The following is an 18,632-nucleotide window of genomic DNA, read 5'->3' as shown; positions in this document are numbered from 1 at the left end:
CCCCACTTGTCTTGTTTATTGTGTCAACTTGTGTCTATTGTCCTTCCCCATCTGTTACTCTGTCATGACTAATTTCATTGATATATAAAAATAGTAATATCAATTACAGGATAATATGGTTATTTCTCGATTACTTTTTCAAAGGGAAGCACCAGCTCCTGCAAACAATGCATCCGATCGTCGATCCGGCGCAACCGGCATCTCGCACACGCTTATCAACACCACCAGCAGGTAGAGGAAAATTTCCCCTATCTGATGATAGTGCCAGCACGCGCGAGCAAGCCACCAGTTACGCCAAATCGACGACCAAACGCACCGCCTACAAAAACCGATACGCTCCCTTGAAAAAGTTATCGAGATTTCTACTAATTAATGAATTATTCACAATTACCTCTCATGATCCTTGGCTCTGATTTTAACTTACCACTTTTTGATTATTTATCAAATACCTCTCCCAGAATATATAACTCCCCGATGCTTTGTTGGTTTCTGGTCTCATTTGGATTGGTCCTGAATTTGTTTGACATCCTGTTCGAAGTAATTCTTTGAGTTCCAGCTTGTACGTGTCTCACGTCATATGATTCGCCATTCATAAAGATAATGGGTTAAAAGGGAGTAAAACATACATAAAGGTAGATTAGTATTAGTTGTACTTGATCCAAACAATAGAAAGAAGCATAGATGACTTAGTAGAAAAATAAAACTAATAAATAACCAAAAGTGCAATGGATAAGTGTTAGTTCCGGGATCATTTTAGTGTTAGTAGTTATGTTAGTTTTGATCCGTATTCAGCCCTGCTGGCACTCAAGCACTATTTGCAGCAATTGTTATAAGATTATGCGACACTGCTACTACTACTATGTTAGATGTATGACTTGTCAATTTTCGCAACGCAATGTCTTTCAATAAATCACTCAATCAATTTGATGTTTGAAAATTTGCTCAAAAGGGCTTTGTTGACACATCATACCTTACCGAAAACTAAAGCACAACAATCCTAATTCTTATTTCAAACCTATCAACATATTTAACACATCTTTCCTAAAATTTCACTTGTTCGTAAGCGCCTGGTTGTAGATATGACTTTCGCTATTGACATTGTCTGTAATTAACAAATACACTAAATAGGAAGATTTATTATACAACTTCATTGGCTAGTCGCCTCCCTAAGCGGACCCCCCGCGTTCTATCTCTTATGTTAATTAACTTTCTGAATTCTATAATTGAAGTTTATTTAATAAATAACTGAAATCTCTAATCTACCTACATAACCCATGCTTTTAAACTACAATTTAACGTGTTTCAAGGCTTTTACATATCTTATCTTATATCTTTGTTCGTCCCAGATGACACCTTCAAGTGACTAAAATGCTTCACTTTGAAGTTAGTTTCCAAGCTAATTTTAAATTGTATATTGTATAGGGTAAATGTTCCAACTACGCTCTCACGTTTCCACTATGTGGCACCACAAAAATACATATGGGTATGTCACAATAGAAGCACACCACAGTGGAAATCCCGAGCCATAGTTCAAACACTTATCCCAAATCAAAATGAAGCACATATAAGATTAGTTACAATACCATGTACAAAAATGATGTTTAACATTGTTTCCTGAGTAATAATTCAATGAAAACAACAATGAAAGCTTGTCACGCAAATAGAAGGAGCACTGTTGGGCACTTTCTGAAATATTTCAATAATATAATTCCCTTGCAAACCCAAATAAATCTATCTGCGTAAAAAATAAATAAAATAAGAGTGATTTGCGGCAAAACCCGCCAGTATCACACCCAACGTCAGTGCCTATACGTAAGCGTACTACGACGCGGCTCTCAATAAAAAGAGTAACAAGTGTGATACTATCACTGCTAGACTAGATCTTTGGTTCTCTCATGCAGCGGTTTATCAGAGAGGGGAAGCTTAGTAATCCCCATCGCCTGCCCATGTCGCCATTCTATCGCGGCATGAGCCAGCAACGCCGACCATAAACCTACCGTCTCCAACACTCCACTATAAAGCATGAAATTAAGCCCGCCCACCAACAGCAAGGTGCAAAAACTAGCCAAGGGGAGGGATCGAGAGACAAAAGACAAAGAAATTAAATTCTTATACTAGACATTATCAAATTTTGAAGAAACACATAAACCGACTGCATAATAGCAGATATCACGAGTTCCCAAAACGTCTCTGATAGGAACATAGGGTTGTCTTCCTTGGGCCTCAAGGGTATTCAAAAGTCGCTCTCTGTCGGCGTCATTATCCGTACATTGCCAGATTGCGTGATCGCCCGAAAAAAATAACAACAAAAATACATTAAAAAACAATGTAACAATAAGACGAAAATTATTGTCTCAACAATGATTTATATTGTTACGTCTACAATAATTTTACCTTGATTTATGTTGTACATAACAGAAAATTTCATGGTAAATGGAAAATTTACAATAAAAAAGGGGGGTTGTTAAGTATCTTAACAATGAAATTTTCGAGATTTCCCCATATATTTTTTTTTCAATAACATTATATATTATTGTTATTTTACTGTTGGTTGGCGAATTTATTGATAAAAAATAACAGTGTAAACTAGAGTGTATGTGTTGGCTTGACAGATCTACTTTATCGACTTTAAAAATAAATAGAAAAAATAAAACATCGCCCCGGGAAGGGAAGGGGGGTAGTATGTCTGTTACGGGTGAGTCCTTTTTTACTGGTTTTGGATTGAGATTCGATCCGGAACTTGTGAGAAATTCAGGCCAACTCCCCTGCACTCGATCTCCCTAGATCACGCCTCCTTGGTGGTTGAGCGTCGTTGATAAGTTAATACATTCGACTGGAGAGAATCGCCCATGAAGTATGCTTCCACCTGAGAATTCCTTCCTGACATCTTCAAGTGGTGGATTTTTTTTTAATTATTATTGTATGATTATTGACTGCATGGAAAAGGTCTGCATTAAGCGGGATTTAGATGAGGCAGGTGAGTTGAATTCAACTCAACCCGATCTGGTCGTTGACTTGGCAACGAATAGAGCAAGTCCGATATCGGTCAGCCAAACGAACCGTCAAAGCCAGAGCCGTACGGGCAGCGTCTATCTTGATTACATTGGCAGTGTTGCTGACCCTCTCATAGTCTGCATGCTTCAATTAGATTTATTTGTATTGTTCGTGACGTAACCTACAATGAAAACACATCAATATTTAATGTAACAACAATTTTTATTGTAATATAGTTGTTCATTATTGTTCATGATCGAATCATGTTAACAATAAAATAAATGAAAAATACGATAAAAATCATTGTAACAACATTTTATTATGTACCTTCATTGTACATCTAGGTAGCACTTTTGCCGTTTTCGGAAGGGTACAACATTATAACAATCATTTTTACTGTCGACAATAAATATTAATGTTAGAGCATTGTTTCCACTGAAAATTTCACTGTAATTTTTTTTTTCGGGCGATGTTATCGTAACCGTTTCCACACCGACAGATGTTGCTGTTCACGAGGTTTATTCTATTGAGATGAGCATCTAGCGAGTAGGGGTTGGACATAAGTCTACTCATCACGCGAGTGAAGTCACGACTTAAGTCCAAGCCTTTAAACCACGCTCTCGAAGAAACATTAGGAATAATTGAATGTAACCACCGTCCAAGATTTCCATTGTCCCAATCGGTTTGAAAACTCGAAAGGGTACACTGACGCACTAAATGGTAAAATTCATCGTGTGAAATTTCCCTGTCATAAAATTCGCCTTCCTGCGCGCCCACCTTTGCGAGAGAGTCCGCCTTCTCATTGCCTGGGATTGAGCAATGTGAGGGGACCCATACAAAGGTAATCATATATGATCTTTCGACCAGCAAACTCATCTGCTCCCTTTGAAAGGAAATAAGATGAGTGCCTACTTTGTTTCATCGACCGAATAGCCTCAATCTAACTGAGACTATCCGAGAAGATGAAGTAATGGTCTTCGGGCATGTTGGAAATCATCCCCAAAGCGAAGTTGATTGCTGCCAGCTCAGCAACAAAAACGGAACAATGTTCCTGGAGTTTGCGGAAGGCGCTAGAGTTTTCATTGAAGGCAACGGAACCTGTGGATCCACTGAGAAACATTGAATTATAAACTAATGAAATCTACAGATAAGGACACATGCATTAATTATGTCACGCTAAATCGAGGAGAAATTTAACCCCCCCTATCGTGACGTTTTTCCTATAGCTGCATCAGGTGCCTGTCCAAATACTCGTTAACTTTTTATTGGTGATGTTAATGATGCATTATTGCTTGTCGCAAAATCGGGTCGGGTTTGACATCAATATTTCCAACTGATTTATATGAATTTAAGTAAGCAACCATATGTAATCGGTAAAATGAATACATTATTAAGATTTTCTCGGTACAAGTAACTTTAATAACAATAAAAGAGCTTGTAATTACTATAAACTTAACACTCTCACGTTCTGTCATGAAGAAAAATTCGATGAGATTTTGAAGCTTTTGAAGAAAATCTCTATCCTCGTTTTCTCATCCGATGATAGTGACTGAAGTATCTCTGTAAACATCGCGGGAGGTCTTTTATTGAAAATGGCATTTGCCAGCCCTGATTGTAAACACCAGGCATGGAAAATCATTTGCATTCATTTCGTGCATTAATTTACATTCATTTACCCCTAACTTTTTTCATCAACAGAATTCTGCAAAATGATGTTCGGGACTTTTATAGGTTTTGTTATTAGCTACAAATTTTGTTAACATTTCAAATCCATATCACTTACGCATGACGAACCAGAGCGAACAGAAACCACTACTGTTTTTCAGTGAATGTATTCTACATTCACTGGAAAACAGTAACAAGTTCTGCCCGCTCTAATTCGTTATGCATAAGAGATACAGATTTGAGTTATGAACAAAAGTTGTAGCTAATAACAAAACCTACTAAATCCTCACACATCGTTTTGCGGAATGCTGTTGATGAAAAAAGTTAGAGGCAAATGAATGTAAATGAATGCATGAAATGAATGTAAATGATTTTCCATGCCTGGTAAACACTACCGCCATCTGTTGTTTACACTCAACAGATGACTGTAGCGTGTAAACGTAAAGGCCGGCGCACAATGCATACGTTTTCGGGTTTTTTGACAGATAATGATGGGCTAACTGTCAAAAAACCTCAAAACGTATCTATTGTGCGCCGGCCTTAAAACGCAAGGGAATTGATTATGCACGCCACAGGTGGCGGTAGTGCCAACTAAGCAAAATTAAAATTGACCGTTAAAAGCGATTTCGATGACCATCTTAAGCATGTTATGTCTGCTTGTCTGTGATCATACCTTCACCCCTTCTCTATCGCAACTCCGGGTAGTCCTCGAAAGAGCTTGCATTTTTCTCAGGCACTTTTGATCTAACTGCAATCACTCTCTAATACTCGAAATGTGCCACGACCAAATTGGCACAACGACGCCCTATACACACTAATCAAGCATTTAGTTGTTCGGTATTTTTTTGTACTGGGCTTGCACGGTAAAACGAAAGAGTTGCCGATAATAGAACAGCTGGTTAACACCGAGGTTAACACGCAGTTCAAATGGAAAGGTTGCCGAAGAAAAAGTGGCTGCCGACAATAGTCAGATTCACCTGAGAAGGTTGAAGCGTCATAAAAACGTTTTGGGCAATTGGGTTGTTTAACTTCGAAAAATATACCAATTTTCATACATAATCTGATAGAGCCTCGTTTTCTGAGCACAACGATGTTTTTAACGATCCCGTGGACCGGATCAAGATTTAAATTTTTGATCGTTGACACTAAATCCACCCTAAATCTATTCGTTGACAGCTCGCTCCAATGTAAAGTCCCACCATGGGGCGCTAAGATGGTGATTTTTCCTCTCTTAGATTTTTCCTAATGTAATCGTACTTATTTAAAATAGTTCCAGGGTTCCATTTTTAATGCAGATAACAAATATGTATTTACCTCAATACCCCTAAACAACCCAATTCTGTCAACTATAATGGATAAAATAGCAAGCAGAAATGTAAACAAACAAACACGTCATAATTATAGTCTGGCGTAGAGTCGGTGTATAATGAGTCACGCCAAGAGTGAAGCCAAGTCTACCTATTGAACTGTCAAATCGGCTACCTATCGTGCAAAGTAAATAAACATTACGATGCTATGAAAGGTCTACGAAAGGTATTGCAATGAAATATAAAATAAAATTGAAGAAATCATCGTAAACACGCAGCGAGCATTAAATGGTCATGGGATACGTTTGGTTTTGATCAGTAATGAGAATTTCTACTATTTTTTGATAAGATAATTTGACAAAATCACTGATATTATGATTCACTACAGCCGTTATTTTTGGTTCTCGCTAGAAGTCATTTAAAGTTGATGTAGAAGTCCTCTGTTGCCAAGTGAAAAGAAAGGGAATCCTTCGGAAACCGTGATGCGAGTTCAACTGCTTTTCTCTTGGCGTGACTCATTATACACCGACTCTAGTCTGGCGGATACAATTTCGATCCATCAAAAAGTGGAACCAATTCAATAGAGCTTTTTGAAGTTTAATCGGCGCACACTACTGTACCATTTAAAGCGAACGAGTGCAAGCAAGAGGGAAACAGTTTAGTGGGAAAACAAACCCTCCATTCATCCATGTGTGCTAGATAGAGAAAAATGATTAAACGTCAAAAAAGTCTATATTATTATATATCCTATATATTGTAGACCAACAATTGAAAAGGTACTATCAACATTTATAAACACAACGTTGATTATTATTTTCTCGTCAATCATTTACATTTTCATTTTATGATGTACAAAGGGGTCAGGGGCCATGTCACCGATTTGAATATTCACACCATCCATAATACACCAGGGAAGGGGAGAGGAGTGAGCAACACAGCATCTTTACCCATGGGGGTTAAAAAAGTTCTGCGAGATACACTTGTGGTGAACCAGCGGCTCAGGGATTGTAGAAAGGAAAAGGGTTGGGTAGGTTTAAAATGCAGAAATAGATGCCGTCACGATTGAATGCGCATGTTTAAATAACGTTGATCCAGGTACCTATCATATAAATTTGCATATAATCTAGTTATGATTATTGTCAATAGTACTTACATTTCGATAAAGATGATGCTACCTACTTTACCTGTTATGTGATACTTATCATCACAGAGTCCAACCTTGAATCGCAGACCAGGTCCACTAACAAAACACTCGTTCCGAGAAGGGGCTTATGATCTTCTTCTTCTTCTTCAGGTTCGCTCACCACCCGGAATGAAGGCTCGGTGCGGTTAGTAATATCAAACAGTGTTACATGCAAACGAAAAAGAGATACAACCAGGATTAGTTTTTTAAAGTAATAGTTTCATCTGAATACCCAACTAACCACCCTAATAAAAAATAACCATAAACGAACAATAACCCAAATCATTGAACTATTCCACAAATGGTTTGGATGATACCCAGAACACGTCGTTAAGCAAATTAACCATACAATTTTTATTAGGGCATATCTCAGTGACATTGTCCCACTCTGAACCCACACCAAAAGCTATTTTGTGATTATATGGTTACTTTGGTACTCACATGAAATGTTGTGCAAGTACCACAAGTTCAACAACGCGCAACTATGGACAGCTCAATGTTAATACCATTTACTCTTTGAATCAGCTTACACCAACATGATAATTTACTAAGAAAAATCTAAGAATGTATAGAGATAAAGTTCAAAAATACAGTTTTAACTGATGGTACTTTATAAACAAGAAACTGTCCAATATTGGACCCTGCCAACACACGGCGCCTGCACGGCAATGTGGGCCGTCAGAATGGTTCATCGGTTGCGAAGTGAAGTGCTTCTCAAACTGAAGCGATACATTTCTCAATTTTTCAACGTTATCCTAACGTAAACTTAATATTATCACCCATATGCCCGTCCAAGCCCGAAACCCATCCACCACACAAAATCAAATAAAAATGTTTCTGTATGGCAAACACGTCCAGACATAAACGAGAATATGGGTGAATATCTTCACTGTAACAACTACGGGTAATCATCGAAAATACTTGCATTTTCCTCAGGCACTTTTGAGCAAACTGCAATCACTCTCATACTCGAAATGTGCCACGACCAAATTGGCACAACGACGCCCTATACGCTCTCTGACCAAAGCGCAGGGTGATTATTATTTTCTCGTCAATCGACCGCAAATTACCAGCATCATCGAATAGGGCAAATTTTCCCCAACCCAAAGATGGTGTTAGTTTGCGTACGCAAGCCTTGAGTCACGAGAAAAGGGTTTCCGATGTTTTGTTCGCAATAGCCGATGTGCCCTTTTCTGTTGTTGGTCGTGATTTGCTCGATTGGTTCCGCTATTTGACAGCTCAATTGGTTCCCTAGACTCTATATCCGTCAGACTAGGAATACAGCGACTATATAGTCATAATATGTGTGCGTGACGCCGATAAATTGCTAATAGAACGAATGCTGCTTAGATTGACGAGAATACGTAAATTCCCCCAGTAAATCTTGATATTCACCCATATTCTCGTTTTCGTTCGAACCGTATTTTCCATACAAAAAAAAAGTTTTTTTGTATGGAAAATACGGTTTGAACGAAAACAAGAATATGGGTTGATTTGATATTCTCGTCTACTTGGGGAAGCAAACGAAGTCAAACTTTGGAAGGCTAAACTGGACCCAATCATGCTTGGCATACACGATTTTGGTCACGAACTGCTCATTTGCTAATAACTTTGCACACAGTTGACGTAACGTAGTTCTTTTTGAATCAGTAGATAGAATAGAGTTTAAGCTTGTTATGTATATACGTAAAAAAGTAGATATTTATTCTAATTATAAACTGTATTTGTTTTTGCGTTGTAAAAATGAAGTGAGAAATGCTCGCTGCACATCTCGGACTTTAAGTGTAAAAAATCATTGGTGTTGATTCAAATTTTAAGATTTACCTGCTCTTTGCATATCTATAGTAAACTATGATCCTAATCTATCAATTACTTAAAAAAAAAACAAATTTCAACAACTAAGTGAAAAGTTATTAACAAATGAGCAGTTGGTGTGTACAACTGTGTATGCCAAGCATGGACCCAATTGAAAACGGTTTAACACTGTCCAGCAACAATTTAAAAATTTGCATCTAATATGCACACCGTAGATGACGTTGCATTCTCTTATAAACATGTACTGAAACAAACAAAATCAGCAACAATTTGTATTTTATTTTCGTCGTTCCAATTGGGTTCTATATACTTTGTGTTTGATTCAGATAAACCTACAACAATAATCATTCCCCTACGTTTTTGTCGCTTCCGTTGGCTTTTTACTGCTCGAATCTGCTTCCTCTACGGGCACTTTTTCCTTGTTCCAGCTTGCCAATCCCTGCGGTAGTGTGGTATCTTCCTCGAATGACCCCGTTCCTTCTACAAAATCTTCGTACGTGGATTTCTCCGGGAAAGGTCTCTTTCCGAGCAGTTCAATCATGTCATCCCTGCTTAGGATTTCGTTCTTCAACAGCCGTTCGGCAACTTTTTCCACATTGGATTTATGTTGGATGAGCAGATCCGTTGTTCGTTTGTATGCTGTATCGATCAACACTCTTACCTCTTCATCTATCAACTGAGCCGTTTGTTCTGAATAGGGCTTAGCGAACATAGGATCGCCGGATTGAGAGCTATCAAAGCTGACCTGACCAACCTTCTTGTTCATACCGAAGCGAGTTATCTGGAATTAAAGATCGAAATGCATATATTGAATTAATAAATACTCGTGGTACATGCTAGATGATACATTACCTGGGCGTAAGCGCTGTCGGTGATTTTCTTCAGGTCATCCTGAGCTCCAGTTGTAATTCTTCCGAAGAAAATTTCCTCCGATACGCGGCCACCAAGTGTCATACACATGCGATCGAACAGCTGATCGGTGGTCAACAGATACTGATCCTTGGGTAAGTACTGCGCATAACCAAGACCCTTTCCTCGTGGAATAATTGAAACTTTTAGTAGAGGATCTGAATGCTCTAAGAACCAACCGGACACGGCGTGACCAGCTTCATGATAAGCAACAGTGCGCTTTTCATCCGGCGACAGGACATTAGTTTTCTTTTCCATACCAGCGATTACACGCTCTATTGCTTGTTCAAAGTGCTTCAAGATGATCGATTCGTTCAGATCACGGGCGGCGATCAGAGCAGCTTCATTACAAACGTTAGCAATATCGGCACCCGTAAAGCCGGGGGTCAGAGCTGCCATTTTCCTCGCTAGAACTGCTTTGTCCACATCAGTCTTCAATGGACCCAAATGCACTTTGAAAATACTGGCACGACCCTTGATGTCTGGAGCGGGGACAAAAATCTGTCTATCGAAACGACCTGGACGCAGAAGTGCCTTATCTAGGATGTCGACTCGGTTGGTAGCGGCTAAAACTACAACGTTAGTAGTCGTGTTGAACCCATCCATTTCGACAAGCAGTTGGTTCAAAGTATTTTCTTGTTCTGAGTGACCACCGAAACTCTTTCCGCCACGCTTTCGACCAACTGCATCGATTTCGTCGATGAACAGAATACAAGGAGCATGCTTTCGAGCCATTGCAAACATATCACGCACACGAGATGGACCAACACCGACGAACATTTCCAAGAATTCCGAACCCGATACGGTTATGAAGGGCACATTTGCTTCACCAGCCGTTGCCTTGGCTAGTAGGGTCTTACCAGTGCCGGGGGGACCGGTCAACATGGCGCCCTTGGGAATCTTAGCACCCAAGTTGATGTATTGTTGAGGATTCTTCAAGAAGTTGACGAATTCCATGATTTCAATTTTGGCTTCCTCGCAACCAGCGACGTCCCTGCAAAAGAAATATCAAGCTCAATAGAGACGCAATAAATACCTTTAGTGATTCTATAAGACTACCCCGAATGATCCTATAATCATTGAAATACTCTACATTTGTCAAAGCACGCAGTGTATCCTTTAATGCAGATACCTAATGGTTTATTTTATCATCATTTTTTCAGAAGGAAACAAATAATTTATTGGGTATTTACCCTTCTTAGAAACCTAGGAAGAAAGTTCTCTTACTTCGCAAAATAATGACAATGACATATTTTCAAGGTAGTGATGCTGGTGATAATATTATGGCAACGCAAATAGTTGAAACTCACTTGAATCCAACGGTGATTTCATTTGCATTGATCAATTTGGCAGTAGATTGCATAACACCACCAAAAAGGCCACCTCCTTTGCGACCCCCTCTACCACCCATCATTTCCGATGAGCGTCGCATCATGTAGATTAGGAAACCAATGATCAACAACGTTGGCAAGAGTCCGGTAAGACTGGCAGCTTCGATTTCGCTACGGTAAATGACTGGGACAAAGTTCACCGGTTCTATATTCATATCGGTCTGTGCATTCTCCAGATTTCGTTCAAAAGAATCCACGCTGCCAATGTTGAACCAAAGCGTACCCTAAAACAATAATACATCATGACATTGAATCGACAAAAAAAATTGCATTCCAACGATAAATACCGCTGAATCGGAGCTGTTTCCTGCCGTTAATCGAACTCGAACCCATTTCTTGTTGACCACTTCCAGTTTATCCACGATTCCACGAGCTAAATAACTGTACGACAAATGTTAATTAAACAATATAGAATCTATCGCAAATCACTCATACTTATTGACAAATTCCTTCCAGGCAATCTCTTTGTAGCCCATCTCGAAGTAAGCGATTGCGGAAATAAGGGCAACGCCGGCTAGTGCTCCAAAGACCAGCATTTTCTCCTTTTCTCCACCCTCACCTCCGATAGGACGACCGCTTCCGCCACTGCTGCTCGATCCGCTTCCTTTGCCCCTGGATGGCTGAGGTCCAAACATTCCCAGGTTCCAATCATTTTTCGGTGGCTGCTGCTGGCCTGATGTATCCTTTGGTGTTGAAGATGCCGGCTTGGCCTCCTTGACAGCTTTAGCTTCTTGTTCTTCTCCGGCGGCTCCTTTATTGGCACTGCCTGGTTTGTAGTACTTTTCGAATCCCTTCGGTGGTTTTTCGCAAAAAAGCTGAATCCGATGCAGGAATTCGTTCCATACTTTATTTTTACTTGATTGCAGGTAGCTTAAGCTACGAATTAACTACAAAAGGGTAGAGTAAATAACAAAGCTGTATTCACTGAATTATTTCAGCTGCAGAAATGATGGAGTAGTTCGTAATGTTGTGAAATACGCCACACACAAATATGTATTCAAACATGAATAGAAGATCTGTTGAAACAGTTTTAAGTTTATAATATAGCTATTTGTAACTTTTCATATTTTTCCTTACATGATTAAACTTAATCATGGTTCAAATCAACATAATACAAAATAGTGAAGCAGTAAATATGTTCTAACCTGGTCGCAGTCGGTCGAGTTGACGGTGCGATGTTGTCGACTGAAGCCAGCTAGAGTAGATTCTAGCTTTCGGGCCGTTGTTAGCAAGCGGTATGCCATTTCTGCACTATTTTCAACACTCTTCCAACTAGCAGATCCGGTTCATTCGTTTATACTTTCGTAATAAAATGCACAAGAACCATGTTCCGGATTTATTACACAATCTTTTCGGCTGCTTTTCGTCGCTTCAATGAATGGAATACTTTTTTGCTGGCGTGATGATTTTTTTCCACCGTGTGAAATGTCACAATGTTGTCAAAAACAGTGTGCGGTGTTGCCCGATCCGGCAAAGGCAGTGATGGCAGCCTGAGAATTAATTTAATGTTATATTATAATAATTATTATAATATTAAATTAATAATTATTCTCCAGACTGCGAGTAATAGACCTTTTTGACGTTTCATCGTCTTTCTCTATCTAGCACACATGGATGAACGGACGGTTTGTTTTCCCACTAATCTGTTTCAGAGCTGCCAGGTGGTTTTATAAAAAATCTGTATCCACTCTATTAAAAAATCTGTATTTTCTGTATTGACGATTTTTTTCTTAATTAATCATGTTTTGTTGTTTTACAAATACAGTGCATACAAAATAACCATAAAAAGTGCTTAACCACCTATTCGGGCTATCGTACTTACCATACGGGATATAATTGCGCCATTTGTGATATCGTCCGTACTTATTTATAAGAGTGATATGAAGCCGTTTGAAAATGTATGGAGATTTTAGTTTCTATTCATTATCTTCCTGATAAGCAGTTTTAAATGCAAAAAAGTGCACGAGTTCATTTCTATTTGATATTTTTAATATAGATGAATACAATTAAATTACATCATTTGTGTGGTAGTTACACCGAAAAGTCGAGAGATGTCGCCCCGCCAGTGCACTATGGGCAAAAATGGGTCCAAAATTACCCAAAATTCAATATCTCAACAGCACGCTGAATTCCGGCCATGAAAAACGACTTTTCCGAAAGGAAATTGTCCGCGGAATCGATTGCACGTGGTCCCATAGACAGGAGAGCCTTGTAGATATGTGTTTTGGACTATTTTACCCCATTTTCCCCTACTTTTTGGAGGAAATGTTTTTTCACAGCTCTATTTTTCGTAAAACATAAGCACTTTATGCATGCTTTTAGAATAAAATGTCATTAAACAACAGTTCATGAGATATTAGGGGAATATGGGGTACACTTTACAGGGGAGTAAGGGGTATAAGTGAAAATACAATCAATGTTTTTTAGTACAAAATCCATTTTTTGTAATATCATAATATTTTTTTCTAAAAAACACCTTCAATTAACTTTCATTTGATATTTTGAGATCCGTCATCGGCCAAACAGTTCAAAAGTTATAAATTTTTGAAAAAAATCGAAAAAACAAATTTTTTTTTGGCCGCCCTAATATATAAATAGTCACCCTAATGACAAAATAAAAAATACGAGTCTAATATGTTGCGATAAGGAACAAAACTACCATTCTGAGAACTACTATATCGTTTGGCTGTATACATACAAAAAAAGTGAAAACTCTTTTTAAACAGATAGCAGTAAATTAAAACTTATTTAACCCCAATTAACCTTAAAATTTCGAGAAAAAAAATCTTATTATTGCAGGCAACCTTTGGGGTCATTCAAACAATCGCATCGTTCAATATTTTTATGAATTAAAATAAATTAAGCGAGGGTTCACTTTCACCCCTTACTCCCCTATAAAAGGTACCCCGTATTCCCCTAATATTTCATGAACTGTTGTTTAAAGACATAGTATTCTAAAACCATGCATAAAGTGCTTATGTTTTACGAAAAATAGAGCTGTGAAAAAACATTTCCTCCAAAAAGTAGGGGGAAATGGGGTAAAATGTTCCAAAACACATACCTACAAGGCTCTCCGGTCTATGGGACCACGTGCAATCGATTCCGCGGACAATTTCCTTTCGTAAAAGTCGTTTTTCATGGCCGGAATTCAGCGTGCTGTTGAGATATTGAATTTTGGGTAATTTTGGACCCATTTTTGCCCATAGTGCAGTGCTGGTAAAATCATTTTTGCAGTATGGAGAATATCAGAAAATCCGCAATTTCTTACGAAATACATTTTCAATGCAAGTAAAGTGTTTACGAGTACTTGTATTTGTACCATTTTAATGTGCTCGGGCACTTTTCTTGTATTTAACATACATGCTTATATTGGAAATATTCAATTAATACTGTAAATCCCCATACAATCAAAAAAGTTATTTTGTTTTTATAAATTTTGATTTTTTTTTCTCAAGCATTTTATAAAAATCTGTATAAATCTGTATTGTAATTTAAAAATCTGTGATAAATCTGTATTCTGTATCGGGTCTGTATTAAGATTAAAAAATCTGTATAATACAGATAAATCTGTATAAATGGCAGCGCTGATCTGTTTACCTCTTGCTAGCACTCGTTCGATTTAAATGGTGCAGTATTGACGAGTGCACGGATGGATTTGAGTTCACTCACTCGACAAAAAGTGACACAACAGCGGGGCCCTGTTTACTAAAAATGAACATATATGTGTTCATTTTTAGTAAACAGGGCCCCGCTGTTGTGTCACTTTTTGTCGAGTGAACTAATTTTAGCAGCCCTCATCATAACGCAGCTACCGTATCGGAGGTTGCAATTGTAACCGTTCTTGAAATTTTTCTGAGGTTTTGATTTAACTCAGTGGCTTAAGCGCCACTCTCGATTAGGAGAGACCACTGGTCGTGTTAAAGCTTTGCCCGACAAATCAGTGCCAACATTTCAAAGGGGCGTAATTGCTTTTGTAAACAATGACTTTAGCCGTCAATTTCTGGCGAATGAAATCTTACCTCTCCAAAATTACAATGCTAGCTGGTAGAGGAAACATTCCTCTACCCGCTGGTGTCATTATTTTTCATGAGTGAGCTTTTATTCGCGAGAAATCGACGGTTAAAGCCATTGTTTACAAATGCAATTACGCCCCTTTGAAATGTTGGCACTGAAATGAGACTTTTCTCTCAGAGGACCTCTTGAACGGTTGTTGGTTACTAACGGCAATGAAAAAAACTATTAACTTTCTGGAAATGCCAAGTCCTTCAGTAATACAGGAATGGAGCGCATGAACCAAATAAATAAACCAAAGGTATTACTCTGACTCACCCCCGAAACGAAACGGAAAGAGAACGAAGGAATGCTGACTCAACTGAGCGGAAACGAAAGAAAACAGAACGTAACGTAGTAAGTGTGTTTTATTCAGGGAGTAGCATTCAAAACGTTCGAAAAACTAATCTTCAACTTTTTCTTTAAACTATATTCTAGCATTCATTCGCATTGGATTTCTGAGAGGGGTTTACGGGAAAAAGCAAATCATGGCCATGAATTAAACATGCTCTCACATACCTGCGCAGGTTTTACTTAACGCTGACTGCTGTCCGATGAGGGCTCGACTCGATGATGGCGGCGATAGACGACCTTCCAGGCGGTGTAGCGATGGCGGCGTAAACGTGATGGTGCCGCTCACGTGCTGCAGTATGGCGCGTAGCAACGGAAGGTGACTCGTACGCGGTATGGCCGAATTAGAGTTGCGGAGGGAGTGGCGGCTGGACGGAAGACTTCCGATTTGGCAATCGAGAGCTGAGCCACGACGAGAAGTCGTGCTGTCCCGGGAGATTCGCTCCGCAAAGAGAAGAGGCCAACTTAACTTTGGACGGCTTCGCGTACTTTGTTTCCGCTATGACCATCCGTGATGAAATGAACCCCCTCTCCCGTTGGATTGAATCCGGACCGCGGCACGCTTTTGGTGACGCACTCACACGGTCCGAGCTCTCGGAAATAATGGTCCACGGGGTTGTAGTGGAAGGGATCTCGTCGACGGATGATTGGCGACCGTCGGAAGATATTTCGCTTCGAAGATTAGCGAACTTCACCCACCTCCGTTTAGCTACCTTCGAAAATGCTGGCCTTAGCAGAGCGCACGAGTCACGGGAAATGTCCGTCTCCCACGAACGATGATGGCGATGCCACAGATGGAACCCCCGATTCGGCGTTGACGATAGCCGAACGGAACGTATATCCAGCCCGTACAAAAAAAGCGCAAAGCGCTGGAAATCCAACGCGAACTCACATTACTTATACAATTCTAAATTTTAACAAAATTCTATAAAATTATCTTTTTTGTACAATTTCATAAATAAACGCACTGAACAGACTACGCGGAACTTAATACGGACTTATGTCCACTGTACAAAAATAAAGAAAACGTTTAAAAAACCACTGGTTGATAAAAACTCACTCACTACTATTTAGTACCTTTAGAGAAACTTATCGCACAAAATCAATTTGATTTAATATAACTCGAAAACGTTAAGTAATTCGCGCACTTCTGTTATCCAGCCGATTCGAAAGCGAAATGGATGAGTCAGAATAATTTGGCAAGCAGGAAAATTCCTAACGACCTTTTCCTATTCAAATAGGTCATCTTTTAAAAACTCCCTCTTTATTCGAGAGTTGCGCCAAACCTTTCGAATGGTGACGGACTTCATGGCGCCTCCAGAAAGCATGTACAATATAATACAGCTCACTATAAGTTGAGCTTTTATGGCGAAGTTGTAGCCTAGACACAGTAAATATGGCAAAGTTGTAAAATCGACACAGTAATGGTCTGATTTTATTAACACGGTTGAAATATTTCATTTCTTAGCAAACTTGACATAAAAAAAAGATTTAACTGTTAATTAAATTAGATTTCAACGAAAAACTATTTAAAAAAACGTAAAACGTTACACCATACGAGTAACTAAAATAGCAGTCGGCTTCTCGATGAGAAGCACGTTACCAAATTTAGCAGCGCGGAAGAAATGGTAGCTATTCGTAGAAATGTCAAAATGCTCACTACCGGTACGGACTACGGTGAGTAAATTGATAACCGCGATAGCAGCGACCGGTGTGGAGAAGACAGACTAAACTAAAATGAGAGCGCTGTGCGCTGTTAAAATAGTCGCGCAAATGACAACGACCGTTACGGTTGCTCTAAACGTCAAAAAGCTCTAGCAACCGGTCGAAACTAGAAATACTCAGAGGGAGAGATGGACGAAGAGAGTGTTTTGAGCCAAATGAACTGCCAAAACTGATATTGTTTTCACATTTTTCATGATCACAGTTCGTAGTTTTATCACATAATATGAAAGTAGATGCCAGATGATAGTGGATATCGTTAACTCAAAATTTACGAAAATCCATATGGGACTGATATGCGATTATAGGCAGCTGTATATTGTATCATAAATCACGCCTCCATATAGAAATCACCTCGGAAATCACAGACGATATTTTTTTACCAAAAATTTTAGGTAATCGTAGCTTAGAGTGTTTGTCTACAATTGAAGAATCAAAGTGACGATTGGGTGAAAATGGTAATGACGTTTTGATATCTGTCAAATTGCATGACATTTTTTTAGGTACATCCTAGGGTACATCATCATTTTTGTAATTGCGGATCTTAAAACTAGGTGTCACATGACCAGTTTTGGCTTCGTTAATAAACAAATACCATAAACAAACTGTATCCCGGATGGGTAAACTATCCCACAAATGGATTGGATGATACCCCGAACACGTCGTTAAGCTCTCTTTTATGGTTATTTTTATTACACAGAAAAAAAGTTGTTGAATATTACATCCAAACTGCTGCAACCAGGTCAATCCATCGGTTGTGTAATATAACGTTGTACGATGTACATCGATTTTGCGAACAAAATTACATCCATTGATGTAATATTGTATCTGCTTTTTGCTATTACATCATTATTTCATACATCAGCTTGAATTACATTGATCGATATTACATTTTTTTGCTGTTTAGGGTTTGCTTTGATTCGCCAATTGGCGTCTTGCAGTGAAACTTTTCCAAGCTTTCGCCACCTACATTTCGAAGTGAGAACTGCTAGAAGGAGGATAGTTTCCAAATTTTCCAAGTAAAACAGACGATTTTTGGGGCAAATCGGTACATAAAGAAAAACTAATAATTTCCGGTGGAAACTTTTACTTGAATCGTGTAAGAAAACGTGTTTGCAAACTAACTGTTATTATTTCGGTATGGATCGGAGATGTTTTCATGGAAAATTATGCATAACAAGTTTGCACCCACAGGTAGAGGTTACTTCCTGCGCAGCTGCATTTTTCGGAAAATGGTGAATATTT

At 38.8% G+C, this 18,632-nt stretch overlaps 1 protein-coding gene across 1 annotated transcript; it reads right to left on the bottom strand.

The window, feature by feature from the left end:
- Positions 1-9,310: 9,310 nt before the first annotated feature.
- Afg3l2 (AFG3 like matrix AAA peptidase subunit 2) lies at positions 9,311-12,663 on the bottom strand. Its single transcript, XM_065225085.1, has 6 exons — positions 12,410-12,663; positions 11,700-12,151; positions 11,552-11,645; positions 11,184-11,488; positions 9,817-10,867; positions 9,311-9,745 (listed from the first exon to the last, which is right to left on the bottom strand). The coding sequence occupies exons 1-6, from the start codon at positions 12,506-12,508 to the stop codon at positions 9,317-9,319; spliced, it is 2,430 nt and encodes an 809-aa protein (XP_065081157.1). The 5' UTR covers positions 12,509-12,663; the 3' UTR covers positions 9,311-9,316.
- Between the last annotated feature and the right edge of the window lie 5,969 nt (positions 12,664-18,632).

This window comes from Ochlerotatus camptorhynchus, unplaced genomic scaffold (genome assembly GCF_037179485.1).
Source record: "Ochlerotatus camptorhynchus isolate MF236.1 unplaced genomic scaffold, CSIRO-AGI_Acam_v1.1 ptg000221l, whole genome shotgun sequence".
NCBI lineage: Eukaryota > Metazoa > Arthropoda > Insecta > Diptera > Culicidae > Ochlerotatus > Ochlerotatus camptorhynchus.
The sequence above is the reverse complement of the archived record's forward strand: the minus strand, read 5'-3'. Positions and strand labels throughout refer to the sequence as shown.